This window comes from Dioscorea cayenensis, chromosome 18 (assembly GCF_009730915.1).
Source record: "Dioscorea cayenensis subsp. rotundata cultivar TDr96_F1 chromosome 18, TDr96_F1_v2_PseudoChromosome.rev07_lg8_w22 25.fasta, whole genome shotgun sequence".
Classification (NCBI taxonomy): domain Eukaryota; kingdom Viridiplantae; phylum Streptophyta; class Magnoliopsida; order Dioscoreales; family Dioscoreaceae; genus Dioscorea; species Dioscorea cayenensis.
In genome coordinates this window covers 18,329,732-18,344,561 of record NC_052488.1, presented here as the reverse complement: position 1 = coordinate 18,344,561, position 14,830 = coordinate 18,329,732, and the positions used below count along the sequence as shown (strand labels likewise).

The following is a 14,830-nucleotide window of genomic DNA, read 5'->3' as shown; positions in this document are numbered from 1 at the left end:
GCATCTTTCATGTGTGTTTTAAACTCTTCAATCAATGCTGATCAATACCTTCCCTTCACCTCTAGTTTTCTTATAGAAGGTATGTGCATTTGGAATCTTCTTGAATCACAAACCCTTTAGGTTGTTCGACGTACACATCCTTAACTATTTCTCCATTTAGGAATGCTGACTCAACATTGAAGTGATAAAGATGATATTTTAATTGAGCACCAACGATAAACAACAGTCTTATTACCTCCATCCTTGCCATAGGTGAGAACATCTCCTCATAGGCCACTCTGAACTCTTGAGCATATCCCTTAGCTACCAGCCTTGCTTTGTATATCTGTATTGTTCCCTGAGCATATCCCACTTAAGATCTATCTTCTTCTTGTTTGCGGGCAGGGCTATTAACCTCCATGTTTTGTTCTTCTCTATAGCTACCAGTTCCTCCCTCATTGCCACTTTCTATTCTTCAGATTTGATAGCTTCTTTGTAGGATCCTGGGTCAGTGACTAGTAGGGCAAATGTGCATCTCTCATAGAGATCACTTAGGAGTCAAACTCTTCAAGGTGGAGTTTTATCTAAGAGTGAACTACTAAACTCCTCTTGAGCTCTAGCAGTGTTAATTCCCTCAGACGTTGGTGTAACTTCAACTCTAGATACCATGTCTTCACCAATGAGCTATACATATGAATTGCCTTCAATTGTTGAACTTTAATTTCAATGACCACAACCGAATTCTTCACCTTGTTGACCTTCCAACCCCAATAGAGATCTTTGTAGAATACCACATCTTGGTCGATTATGACTTTGCATGTCACTGGGTTATATAACTTATAACCCTTTGCTCTTGACTGTATCCAATAAATGTACAGTGTTTAGCCTTCTCATCAAATTTTCTCAGGTTTTGAAAAGGAATGAGTGCTCAAGAAACATAGCTGAATATACGAAAATAGCTCATAGTAGGTTTAGAGCCATACCAGACTTCATATGGGGTTCTTCCATCACAACAAAAGTGGTTGTGATGTTGATGAGATGCACTGCTGTAGCGACAACTTCTGCATGGAAGCTCTTGGGATGACCTTTGGCTTTGTGTAAGGTTCGTGCCATCTCCATAGTTGTCAGGTTCTTCCTCTAGACTACTCCATTATACTGTAGAGTGTATGGAATTGTCAGCTCCCTCTTGATCCCAAGTTCTGAATACAACGCCTTGAACTCATTGAAAATAAACTTCCCACCACAATTAGTACTTAGAGCCTTACTCTCACATCCTACATGCTACTCCATAAGAACCTTGAATACCCGAAAACATCTGAAGGTCTCTAACTTTGACTTGATGAAATAAACCCAGGAGAACTTGTTGTAGTCATCCACCAAGAGAAAAAAGTACTTATTACCGCCAAGTGAAGCTTCCTCCATAGGTTCGCAAAGGTCAGTATGCACCAACTGTAGCCTTTCAGTGGCCCTCCAAGTTTCTTGCGTGGAGAATGCTTTCCTTGCTTGCTTGCCAATAACACACTCTTCACATTGTCTTGACTCAACAACCTCAGGAAAACCTAACAACATGTATTGTTGCTTCAGTTGCACCATGGTTCGCATATTCAGATGTCCTAGCCTTTGGTTTCATAGCATGGAGAGGTTAATATCCCGTGTTGCAACATTAGTCCTTCCAAGTTCAGAGGTGTAAAGTGGACACATATTGTTTCCTACTGGCATTACATTGATTACTTGAACTCCTATGCCTCTATCCTTGATGGAGCATACATTATCTTCAAAGGTAACCAAGTACCCTTTCTTCACTAGTTGCCCCATGCTCAATAAATTATGAGACGGCGTTGAGATGATCCTATACTTCATGCAGCAGCCGCACACCTCCATCACCAACCTTCAGAGCAACCATGCCCAATCTTTCAATTAAGAGCTCTTGATCATCTCCCAGCCTCACCTTATGCTTGTGAGTCTCATCCAAATGAGTAAACAACTTCTTCTCACTGATTATATGGTTGGAACACCCGTTGTCCACCAACCACACCATATCATCTATGTAATGATCACTACAACTGGCCATGAAGAGATTAGACAACTCCTTCTCCTCTGAAACAAATGTAGAGATTTTTTCTATTGGTTTACCTTTAAGCTAGTAGTTTGCCTTGATGTGCCCATATCTCTTACCATGATAACATTGCACTGAGCTCATGTTGCCTCTGTTCTCTTAGTATGCTGGACTCCGACGCTCAGAACTTGTACCATGGCCTTTGCCTCGACCACATCCCCTTCCAAAACCTCTGTAGCCTCTTTTGTCAACATATCTAGTATCAGATACTTCCCATTTCATGTAGAAACCCTTTTCAGTCACCTTTATGGAGTCTGGTTAATCCTCATCTTTTGAGCTTGAAGGAATCCGCTCAACTCATCGAGTGACATCTTAGCAATCTCTTTAGATTGTTTGATGAATATAACCACAAAGTCCCATTAGAAGAGAGGCTTCGAAGAACTTTTCCCATAACCTCATCTTTAGACAACTTGTAGCCAATGGCTTTCATTAGATTTACAATGGTTACAACCCTAGATAAGTACTCCTTCACAGACTTATTGTCTTGCATGTGTAGTGTTTCAAAACTCTGCTGTAACTTTATCCTTTTCTTGAGCGTTTCTCCTGAGTTCTTGAGCGTTTCTCTCCTGAGTTCTCGAGTGTTTCTTTAGACTCCCTCCCCTTGCCATGGCAAGCGGGGGACAACCCTCCTCTTCGCCCCTTCTTGGGCGGAGATAACTGTGGTTGCTAAGAAGAGGACTCTCCCCTCTCCACTTGTGCCTGGTCCGGTCTTGTCCAAGCTAAAGGCGAATACGTCAGAGTTTATTCACATTGATGGGGATTCCATGGCCCGGGCTCGTCTCCGATTCCAGCACTCCCTGCTCGGGAAATTCTTCGGCAAGCCTCTACTGTTTGAACATGTCAAGACGGTTCTCCATAATCGATGGAGTGAGTTTGGTGAAGTTTCCATTTCTGATCTCCCAAACGGCTACCTCTTGTTCAGATGTGCCTCTCATGATATAATGCAAAAGCTTCTGTTTGAGGGTCCATGGGCTGTGAATGGTGTCGTTCTATAGCTTGCTCCTTGGCAACCCTTTTTCGAACCTGCATTCTCGAAGATGTCTTCTGCTATTACCTGGGTGCAATTGCATAATCTCCCAGTGGAATTCTGGGATGGAGAGTTCCTTGAGACTATCTCTGCTTCTTTGGGTCGCCTTCTTAAGATTGATGATTTCACTTCTACTATGACTAGGTCCAAGTTTGCACGCATCTACGTGGAGATTGATTTGTCCAAACCTTTGAAGCAGGGTTTCTGGATTGGTTCGAAGGATCATAGGGTGTTTGTTGTGGTGCTCTACGAGAAACTCCCTACATTTTGTTATCACTGTGGTATAGTCGGACATGGCTCTAGTTCATGCAGCCGCCGGACGACGGTGACTATGGACGCATCCTATCCACCTCCTGGCGATGATCCCTGTGGTCCCCAGGATTCGGAGGTCAGGATGAACCTGGATCCACCGTCCAATGGCTCGGAGGCAAGAACTATCTCTTCGCCACCGGCTAGTGCTGAGAATTTGGATAATCAGTTGTATCAACCAGAGACCGACTTTGGACCTTGGATGATTGTATCCCGTAGTCGTGGTCGCGGGGGCGGACGGGAAGGTGCTAGAAGTGGTGCAAGCACTGTTTCAGCACGGTTTGGGTCACGTGTATCCCACGTGATTCCACCTAATCCCATAGGTGCTGCTTCTGTCGCTTCACTGCCTCGCACTAGCCCTGTTCGCTCGTCACGTGGTGGAACCTCGTTTAGAGGAAGGGGCGGCCATGCAGGGGTAAGACACTCAGTTACGGATCCTATTACTGTTGAGGCTCCTGTTGATGGGACTCCACCATCCAATGCTGAAGGTTTGGGTTTCTCAACGGGCGACCCAACGGGAGATTTTTGCTCTCGTCCTGAGAATGGAACGTGTTCCAAAGTCATTGTGGAGCATCCCAAAGCTTTGGGGAATTCCAATGCCAAGATGAAAAGTCCCATCGTAACAACTCCACCAGCTCCCATTGTCCGCACCTCTGTTGAGTTGATGGAGAACACAGCTCCTGGCCCCTCCCTTTCGTCTCATAAACAGGTTGTTGACTTGGTTGCAGGTGCTTTACATTCTCCTTCACAGGATGATAAGTCAGATCCCATGGTGGGTGACTCTGAAGGTGATGATTCGGAAGAAGAGGGAACAGGTGATGAAGGTAGTGAGATGTCCGAATATGAAGAATTAGAAGAGATAGATGAACCTGATGATGCTATGACTCTCGTTCAGTATCAGTCTGGGTTAAGGAAGGAGGCTCTTGCTCGTAAGGGTCTTCAGCCCCCGGAAGCCTCTCATAAAAAGGGAAGGCTTGATTCAGATGAAACTGTCGTTCTGTGACTTATCTCTTTGTCTCAGGAAGTCTCTATACCTGTGCTTAATTTGCCTTATCTTTAATATTGTCGTGCCCTTAATCATCTATCTGCTTTATTATGTTCACTGACCCTACTAAACTGTTGTGTTGGAACTGTAGAGGAGTTTCAGGTCGCGATACAATTACTAGAATCAAACTATTGATGAGAAAACTGAACCCGATAGTGTTTTGCCTGGTTGAGACTAGAGCTGATACTATCAGGTTGAATAGATTCTGTTCCAAAATTAATAAGAAATGGGCTTGGGCAGCTATCGAGGCCGATGGCTATTCGGGGGGCATTATAGTTTTGTGGTAAAAGCATTTGGGTCAAGTTACACCCATGGCCAAATCCAGGTTTGCACTTCATCTTATAATTACTCTAGGCTGTAGTGCTTCTTGGATCCTTACCACTATTTACAATTCTTCTCATCTTGTTGAACAAAGGTATGTTTGGGATGAATTATCTGGTATTGCTAATTTGAATCTTCCTTGGTTTCTTATTGGAGATTTCAATGCTGTAATTTCCATGAGTGAGACTAAAGGGGGATCTTACCATTATTATATTCGTAAATCTAGAGTTTTTTCTGAGTTCATCTCAGCTAACAATTTATTGGATGTTAAGTTCACAGGTCCTAAGTTTACTTGGTGCAACAATCAGACCGGGTTGGCTCAAAAATGGGCTCGGCTTGATCGGTGTCTCATTAATTCCTCTTGCTCAGTTTTCTTTGACACTTACTTTATTAAGCATCTCCCTCGTACTTTTTCTGATCATGCCCCGATTCTTCTCACGGTTGCTCCTCGTAACGGTCATAAAAAGCGCATGTTTCGTTTTGATAATTTTTGGTTTGATTATCTTGGGTGTCATACTGCTGTTCGTGAGGCTTGGAATTTCCGGCCTCACTCTAATCCTATGCATGCATTTAACCACCTGCTTTCTCGTACTAGAAATAAATTGCTTACCTGGCGCAATTGTGGTGTTAATTCTATTGAGATGCAGATTAATAAAACTGAGATGGATATTTTGGATGCAGAAAATCTAGAAGCTGTTAGCAGTTCTGGTTTGTTACCAAACCTTACTCCTCTGTATAATAAACTGTCTGCTCTACATCGCCAGAATTCTTTGAAATGGGCGCAGCGTGCTCGCCTTCTTTGGGTTCATTGTAGAGATTACAATAGTAGCTTCTTTCACAATTCAGTTCGTTTTCGTAATCATCATAATAATATTTTTCTTATTAGTGATGCTAATGGGACTTGTTATACTGATCGTCTTGGTATTGAGCAAGTTTTTTGTTCTTATTTTTCTAATCTGTGGACTGAGCCTTCGCGCAAGAACTTTAATGATATCCTTTACGCTCTCCCGAATGATCTTCCATTTATTTCCCCTGATGACGGAGATTTGCTCACTCGTGAAGTTTCTAAGAATGAGGTTTTCCTGGCCCTTCAGTCCCTCCCTTCTGGTAAGAGCCCGGGCCCTGATGGCTTTAATGCCGAATTCTATCGCTTTTTCTGGAATGATATTGGTGACTCTGTCTTTGATGCGGTCAGGTATTTTTTTGATAACTCTATTATGCCTAATGCTTGGGGTCAGACTTACATTTCTCTTGTCCCTAAAAATAATAATCCCAAGTTGGTTTCTGATTTTCGACCAATCTCACTGTGCAATGTATGTTACAAAATTATTTCTAAAGTTTTGGCTAATCGGCTTAAGAGTATTCTGCCTATGATCATTGGCCGTGAGCAATGTGGTTTCATCTCTGGTCGTAATCCTTTCGATAACATTATTGCCCTTCAAGAAGTTGTTCACACGATTGATTGCGATTATTCGAATCCCCCTAGGATGATTGTCAAACTTGACATGGAAAAAGCGTATGATACTCTGAATTGGAATGCAATTCTTGCCACTCTTACCCGTATGAACTTCCCTAGCCGTTGGATTACCTGGGTTCATGCTTGTATCAGTTCTTCTTCTTTTTCTATCTTAATCAACAAACACCCATCCCCTTGGTTTAATTCTACTCGCGGCCTCAGGCAAGGAGATCCTTTGTCATCCTACTTATTTATCATGGTTGCTCAAAATCTTACAGCATTGTTGAATTTTGCTCTGCATCATTGCATGATTCCTGGATTTGATTCCTCCCTGAGTCAGAATTTCAATCATCTTATGTATGCTGATGATTTAATTCTTATAACTCATGCTACTCGAAAATCTGCTCGTAATGTCAATCTCTGTTTTTCCATTTACGAGCATCTTACTGGTCAACGTGCTAATCCTCGTAAGTCTGAAGTTTTCTTCCCTTCTAGATTTAACTTCAGGCTTAAGGGTAGTATTTGCAACATTCTCAACATTCAAGCTGGAGTCTTTCCGTTTAAATATCTTGGAGTTCTGATTTCTCCTAAGCGTCTGGCTTTGCCTGTCTTTCACAGTATGCTTAATAAGATAAACAATTCTATTTCCTATTGGAATCATTCTAATATATCCAAAGCTGGCACAACAATCCTCATAAATTCCTCTATTATGTCTACTCCTTTGTACTATCTCTCTGTGTATCCTGTTCCTGATACTGTGTTGGATGGTATCTCTAAAGCAGCTAGGTCTTTCTTTTGGGATAAGGGTGGCAATAGAAAAGGCATGAATTCGGTTAGTTGGACAGATATTATGCTTGATCGAGCTGAGGGGGGTTTGTCTATTCGTAATCTTCGTGTGGCAAAAATTTCTTTAATGGCTAAAAACGTGTTTAAGTATTTGAATAAACATAATGCTATATGGGTGGATATCTTGTATAATAAGTATGGCTCTTTGAATCTTTGGTCCAATTCTATACCTGCTAATTGTTCTTGGTTTTTTAAAGGGTTGTGGAATACTGCTTCTTCTATTAAGCCTTGTTTATGGTTGAAAAGGGTTAATCCTGTTAGTACCAATTTCCTAACGGATCCTTGGTATTTCGAGATTCCTCTAGCTTACAAACCAACTTATATTAATGTGGATCTTTCTTATGACAATTTGTGTTTGACTGATTTGTTGATTGGGAACTACTGGAACATGAATATGCTTCATTTAATCTTTGGCAATAACATTAATTTTGATTATCTTAATGCTGAGAACTTCAATCATAGCTATGATAATTGGTGGGTATGGTATCCTAAGTCTAGGAAGTTATCTATCCCTTCAATGGTTTATTATCACTTTACTCATGGTGTTGACCCCTCTGATTGTTGGGATGGGTGGGCCAATCTGTGGAATCTCAAGATAGCTCCTAGAGCTAAACATTTCATCTGGCTTCTCCTTCACAATGCAATTAAGACTTATGAATTTTTGTACAGGTTGAACTTGGGGCCTCGTACTTATTGTCGATTATGTAACATTGATTATGAGACCTCTGAGCATCTTTTTAATCTCTGTCCTAAAGCTCAATGTATCTGGAGATTAATAAGTTCTGTAATTGGTAAAAATATCACATTTGGTAACAACTTCACCTCTGGTAGTTGGCTTGGCTCTAACCAGAATGGTTCTGATTTTGATTTGTTCACTCGATCTGTTATTGCTGTGACTGTTTGGCTTATCTGGAAAGTCAGGTGCAAGATTGTATTCCAGAATGAGACTATGGATTGTGCTGTTCTCGCTACTCAGGCGGTGGCCCATGTCAGGGAGTACTTCTCTACTCAATCTTTTGCCGTCGGGAGAAACATGCTAACCAACAATTTTACTTCCGCTGATGCTCCATTCCTTTTTTCTGCAGCTGTCTGGAATCGCGAGTCCAACTTGGCAGGAGCAGGCTTTCACATCTCCAATTACAATGCTACTTCTTGCCTTGTTCTTGCTGGCTGCGGTCCTTCTTTTGCGGAGAATGGAATTGAAGCTGATGCACAAGCTCTCATTTATGCTATGCAGAGTTCATTGAATCTGAATGTCATATGCAAACATATTTTCCTCACAAACGCTGCACTTCTGAAGGCAATTTCCCTGGGTTGTCGGCATGCATTATGGCGTCTGGATCATTACTTTAATTCTATATCTTATCTCCTGAATGAGCTTAATTCTCCTCAAATTCATATTATTCCTCATTCATGGATGGATGCAGCTGTCAACTTGGCTATTCTTGGTTCTAGCAAGCATTCGTTAACCTTGTTTCATCAAGGGAGAGACCTTCCCCGTTGGATTATGAAGCATTTTATTTAGCTCTGTCATTTTCTTTTTCTTTTTTCTTTTTTTCTATTCATTGTTTAGTCTTCTGTTTTGTTTCCTTTCGTCGCTTGTAGTTTTTGTTTCTTTTTGAATAAATAGCTTTGAGAGCTCCTTTCCCCAAAAAAAAAAAAACATCTGCCTCCTCATAGACAACGCGAGATGACCCTTGGAACTCTGTCTTGATCATCTCCCATACTTCATGAGCAGTAGTAGCCTCTGTAACAGAGTTCAATATGGGTTCGTCAACAGCCTATTGTATTAAACATAAGGCTTTGGCATCTTTCTTTGTTGCTTCTCTCTTCCAAGTTTTATCTTCTATATCTGGCAAGCTTTCCTCAACCCACAGCTCATGAGAATGGAAGAGAGTCTTCATCCTCATACTCTATCTAAAAAAGCTTTCTCTAGTAAACATGGGCACAACCGACTGTGAGAAGCTCACAGCATTCCCGTTCGTTGCCATGGAGACCACCGTTGCACCTGGCCAAGCTCTAATACCAGTTCAACCAGAGGATCAATGGTGAACATAGCTTCTGTGTTCTATATTGGAGATGAAGAAGCATAACTCAAGAGAAAAGAATAACAGTTATGTAAAGCTCAAAGCATTCAACACTTCATTCAAAGCAAAGAACTAATACTTAAAGCTATTATAACACTACAGACAAACTCATTAAATGCATGAAGGAAACCTAGTACGATGAATTCAAAAGCAACTAACAGATAAACAAAGTGATAGTAAGTTGACACCCAACCAATGAGTGCCAGCTGAGACAAATTCAAAGACACCTTCCATTCTTTATGATAACATTAACCAATACATTCACGTTGAGTTCCACTCCTTCTTCACTTTTAAGTCTTCTTAACCACTATGCCAACCCAATTCCATGCAAGCATTGTCCTTTCTTATTTTCAGTCAACTATCTCAGCAATACCTACCTATTACAACACACAACACCCACATTATATAAAATAAAACTGGCATTAACTGACTGTAATACATGCATAATAAGAAATTTAATTAATCAAAGATGCCTTCATTTGACTACAGTTATGCCCATCTTCATCTAAAGCTTCACATTAAGTCTGCACTTGACTCAAACTCCACTTCTAGTCTTCAATCTCCTCCTCGGGCTCAAGTTGTACACTCCAAGACTGCCTCTGAGAATTGCCAACCTATTTTTGTTCAAAGGCTTAGTGAAACATCAACAAGTTGTTCTTCTATACAACAGAAAATAATTTTAGCTTCCTTATTCTCCTAATAATAACATAATAATTAACCTTTATATGTTTGGTCTTGCTGTGTAGAAGACCTTGCTTCTTTGAGCTCCAAATAATTAAACCAATCCCCACAGTAAAACAACTACCTGAAATGCTCATCATTTGTTCATCATTTCCAGTCAAATCGCTATCTGAAAGACCAAGAGCTTCACTGATGTTGCTTTGACATAATGAATTCCATAATCAGTTGTACCTTTGATGTATTGAAGGGTCCTCTTCGCTATTTTATAATGCTGCTCAGTTGGAGGTCACATAAATCTTCTTAGGTAATTGACTGGGAAAAAAATGTCGGGTCTGATGGCACATAGATACAAAACTCTTCCAATTAAGCTTCTATGGATATTTCCATTTATGTGAGATGAACCATCATCCTTGATTAACTTCTCTCCAACTATAAATGGTGTACTAACTTGTTTTCTATGAAAAACTTAACTAAAAGCTCTTTAGCAAATTTCTTCTCATGAATGATTTTACTGGATTCTAATCTGTGCGCCTCTGATGAGGGGCGTATTGAGGAGCAAGCCTATGTCTTTCTGGACAAAAGGGATATGGCCTAACAATGGTATTTTGGTAATTTTTCAAGCGGTGGAGTTTTGGTTTTTAAGGGTCTCACTTGAAGGAAAACGGGTCAACGAACACAAATTTCTAGCTTTGCTTATGAGTCATATCAAAATTTGGCCAAATTTCATCGTTTAGGCCTCAAAAACCCTAATTTTGCCGTTTTTAGTAATAATTGATTTCATTATATCTTAGGATAGAAATCTCTGATTTGTGAGCCGTTTGTGGCAATAGTCTTTATTTTGATAGATTTTTTTATTTCTTGCTGATATTTGAGAATTTACTATTTTTGGTAAATTTTCGAATTATCTCCTTTTTTAGTGCTATTTTTGCCTATTTAATGTAAGCCTATGGGCAAGAGAAAATCAGTTTTGTGATCATCATTTTTATTGAGTAGTAAAATTTTACTCTTTTTTTCCCAATTCCTGGCTATATTTGATCAACAGGGTTTGGACAACTTGTTACCGGGCATTCGAAGCGAATCAACGGGTTTCAAGTATACCGCTGCATCAGCCTCAATGTCTAAGAAATAAGACATCTTCATGAGATCATTCATCTCAAAACAGACCTTTTATTTGCTTTTTTAGGTGTCCTTATAGTTAGTTTGGGAGGCCTCTATTGTGATTCATGTGGGAAATTCATTGCTACATGTATATATATATATATATAGACATTAATGAAAAACAACCTATTTAAATTAAACCTTTCAAAAGATATATTTGATTTCATTACTGCTTCATTGATCAAGCAGATGAAATCTCTTATCCTTAATAAGGAGTGCATGATGGCCTTTATTTTTATTTCTTTATATATAATTTTATTTTTTTCTTGAAAATAGTAACCGCTCCAAATATATATTATAAATTTATGTGAATATAACTGTGAACAGTGGGCTTATAATGCTTTGTTATATACGTCGATCTCGTGATGAATGGATATTTAATGCTCCAAAATAGATTATAAAATTTTGAGATGAATGAATGAAAATCATTACCTTTTCAACAATCATTTTTGTGTTGTGAAATTTCAAATGAGTTATTTGGAAAATTTATCATCCATTATGATATTCTAAAATTTGAAATAAGAGTTATGGGAAAAGTTATTATATGGTGTTAACAAAAAAAGAACTCAAAGACAAAATGAGTCGCAACAATCTCTTTCTTTTGTTTCTCTGTTTTTCCTCGCCACTGGTGAGTGATGACTCTATCCTTGTTCTTTCACTTTTTCCTTGTACTTCCGCTTTTATTTCAATAAATCTGTGATTTATCCACATTTATTTCAAAAAAAAAAATGAGTCGCAACTAAGAGAAGAGGCTAGAGAGCCCCCAAAAGTGCCGTAGGTAGCTCTTCCTCTCCTTTACCCCGATGTTCATTCAGTCTGAATGCTACATGAAGAACACGAACTTTCTTTGGCAGACAAGACTTCATCTTCATCATTATCTTCTTCTAGCAGTTCTATAATTCTAGAAGGATATTATAGTAAGAAGACAATCTCATTCCCTGTGTAGAAGAATAAAGTGCCATTTTCGCCAGACGGTCTTTGCCAATAGTGCCATCCTCCCCGCAGGCCTAATCCTCTAAGCTACAGGCCCCACCCCATCTCTAATGGATCTGTCCGGGAATCGATCTGATTCTATCTCTGTTCATTCCGGTTGAAGAAAGGAAGGAGAGTCAGCCCGAGAGCAAGTTGGCTGCTTTACTTGCAAAAGGCTCTCTTCTGGACTTGAAAAAGGAAGCTCACTATATTAGATCGATCGGCTCGATTATTAGTGCCCACGAATCAACCCACAGGACTCGACTTCTCTCCAGGCAAACGAAAGAGATGTGTGGATGAGGGGAGGAGAGACAGAACACTTCAATCTTTGAGACCCGAAGAAGTAGGGGGCGGCGTTCGGGAAAAGTTTAAATGTGGAAGGCTGAGTGGTACAAACAAATTCCCCTAAAAATCCTAATGTGTGACTTTACTATGTACCGTGCACTGTTTTCACAAAAAAAAAAAAAAGAGATAATAATACAACATTGTATGATAATTAAATGAAACAATAACCATATATTGTCACAATAAAAATAGTGAAACACATTGTCACACTTAATACATAGTAGGTAGAAAACCACACAGCATCAAACCGAATTGCATTACAAGAATAAAATCACAAACACAGACATTACATCGTAGGTATAACACCAGAGTATCAAACCAAATTATACAAGAATAAAACCACAAACACACATTACATAGTATATATAAAACCTACAGAGTATCAAACCGAATTACATTACAAGAATAAAATCACAAACCCAAACATAGATGTGGGTATATAACCACAAAGCATCAAATTCGATTACGTTACATAAATAAAATCTCAAACATCCACACAGACATAATAAAATAAAGCAGAACTCGAACTTAGAAGAAACTTCATGCATGAGTTTCCCTTGCTTGCCACTTATTCTGGAGCTCCTTATAAATCCAAAAGCACTCCTCCCTCAACCCTGTATAAATCCAAAAAAAATTTTTTGAATAAAGTGGATAAACCACAAATTTATTAAGAAAAAGAAACTGGGGAAACAAAGTACAAGAGTGTATAAATCCAAAAATTTTTTATTTGCTTTCGATATTTTGATAATTCCTTGATAACAAAACATACCAAATAAAAAATTAATAAAATATAAGGACTTACCTTCTGAAGGCAGCTGGCAAACGAGCATATATATCCATTGCAGCATGATGAATATCAAGATGAGAGAGTTAATTCTAAGATGAAATGGGAAGGTAATATATAGTAGAAATCAAAGTTAAAGCAAATAAGTATAGGAACTCACTCAAAGACTATTTAATGGAGATTTTGGGCACATGTTGTATCTTGTGCCAGTCTTCTATAGTATTCTCTGTAATCCTAGTTTTTAATTCTTCAGACACATCCTCCAATACCAATTTATCAAGTTGCACATTCTTTAGTCCTTCTGGAATCATCTTCAAATTTGGACACTTACGGATTTTTAAATTTCTGAGATATGGCATTGCGTTCTCCTCTATCATCCACTCCTCAAGTTCATCAGAGCCACGGAAATCCAAGGACAATAGTTGTGGGAAACCTGTCGCCGAACATATCATCTTTTTGCCTTGATATGTGTCTCCAAGTACTAGATATTTGAGATGTTGCATCTTCTCTAGTGTTGCCATTGGCTCGTGCTCCAATTCAGAATAAAGAAAGACTAGTTTCTCTAGTTGTTGAGGAAATAAATCATTGCGTGGAAGCTGTCTGCAGTTTAACTTTCCATAAAGAACAAATTTCTTGAGGCAACGTTGATTGGAAAAGGCTGTAATGACACTATCAAAAGGAATTGCAGATCCTTGTATGGTTAAAGAGACAAGCTGAAGCAATATCTGGAGTGATGAATGTAGTGCATTGGCATAATCACCTGAGACATCACTAATATTCAATTTGTGTAGATTTGTGAGCTTTGGCAGCATACTCCGAATCCATGCTCCAGCACGTACCCGATTTATGTTGGCTAATCTCGTCACACGTGGATGGCACTGAGTTAGTATTTATTTAATTTAGAAAATTATGCACGTTCGGTTTGTGAACGTTGCTTCTTGACCGAGTCTTTAGCTGTTTGTTAGGATAGTTGAAGTAGAGGTAAGTGGATCGTGGTCACGTTTTTTCTATTTTTTTGTTTTGCATTCAGTATAATTAAGACAAATGAAAACCCAGAAAAGTAGTACGACTTTGCAGTACCAAAGTTCCTCTGTTTTAAGATCTCCATTTACTTTTTTGTGTGTGTATTTCTCCCAGGTTTTGCAACTTCAAGTGGCATCAGAGCCTCTTCATGTTCGATCCGCTCCGGCAATGGTAAAAACAATGGGAGTGATTTCATCTCCACCCAAGGCACAGCTTAGCAGCGGTGGCAGCGGTGAGTTGCGCATCGCAGAGCGAGTTGTCAAGGAGATCGATGGTGTGGCGCATATTCCAGTCCTCATGGGGACCAACTACGGGGATTGGGCGATCCTCATGAAGGTGAAACTGCAAGCGCAAGGCTTGTGGGAAGTGGTTGAAGATGGTTCAGGTGATTACAGTGAGGACAGGCGGGCCATGTCAGCGCTGCTCCGGGCAGTACCGTCAGAGTTGGTCCGTACACTTGGCAGCAAGCAGACTGCTAAGGAATTCTGGGACACACTCAAAACCATACGAGTAGGCATCGAGCGTGTCCGAGAAGCTAAGGCGCAGACACGCCGAATGGAATTCGAGAACCTCGTATTCAAAGACGGCGAGGGAGTGGAGTCGTTCGCCATTCGACAAAAAATTTATAAATTATCATTATTTATACATTGTTTATTTTCAAAAAAAAAATTGTGAAGATAG

The 14,830-nt window shown here is 39.7% G+C and overlaps 1 protein-coding gene across 1 annotated transcript; it reads right to left on the bottom strand.

Annotated features, from left to right (window-relative positions):
• Nucleotides 1-13,293: 13,293 nt before the first annotated feature.
• LOC120282872 (probable disease resistance protein At1g58602) lies at nt 13,294-13,938 on the bottom strand. Its single transcript, XM_039289707.1, has one exon. It carries the CDS (start codon nt 13,936-13,938, stop codon nt 13,294-13,296), a length of 645 nt encoding a protein of 214 aa, XP_039145641.1.
• Nucleotides 13,939-14,830: the final 892 nt, after the last annotated feature.

Excerpts from the sequence above, each read along its gene's own strand:
- LOC120282872 (XM_039289707.1), bottom strand. The coding sequence starts at position 13,938 with ATGCTGCCAAAGCTCACAAATCTACACAAATTGAATATTAGTGATGTC.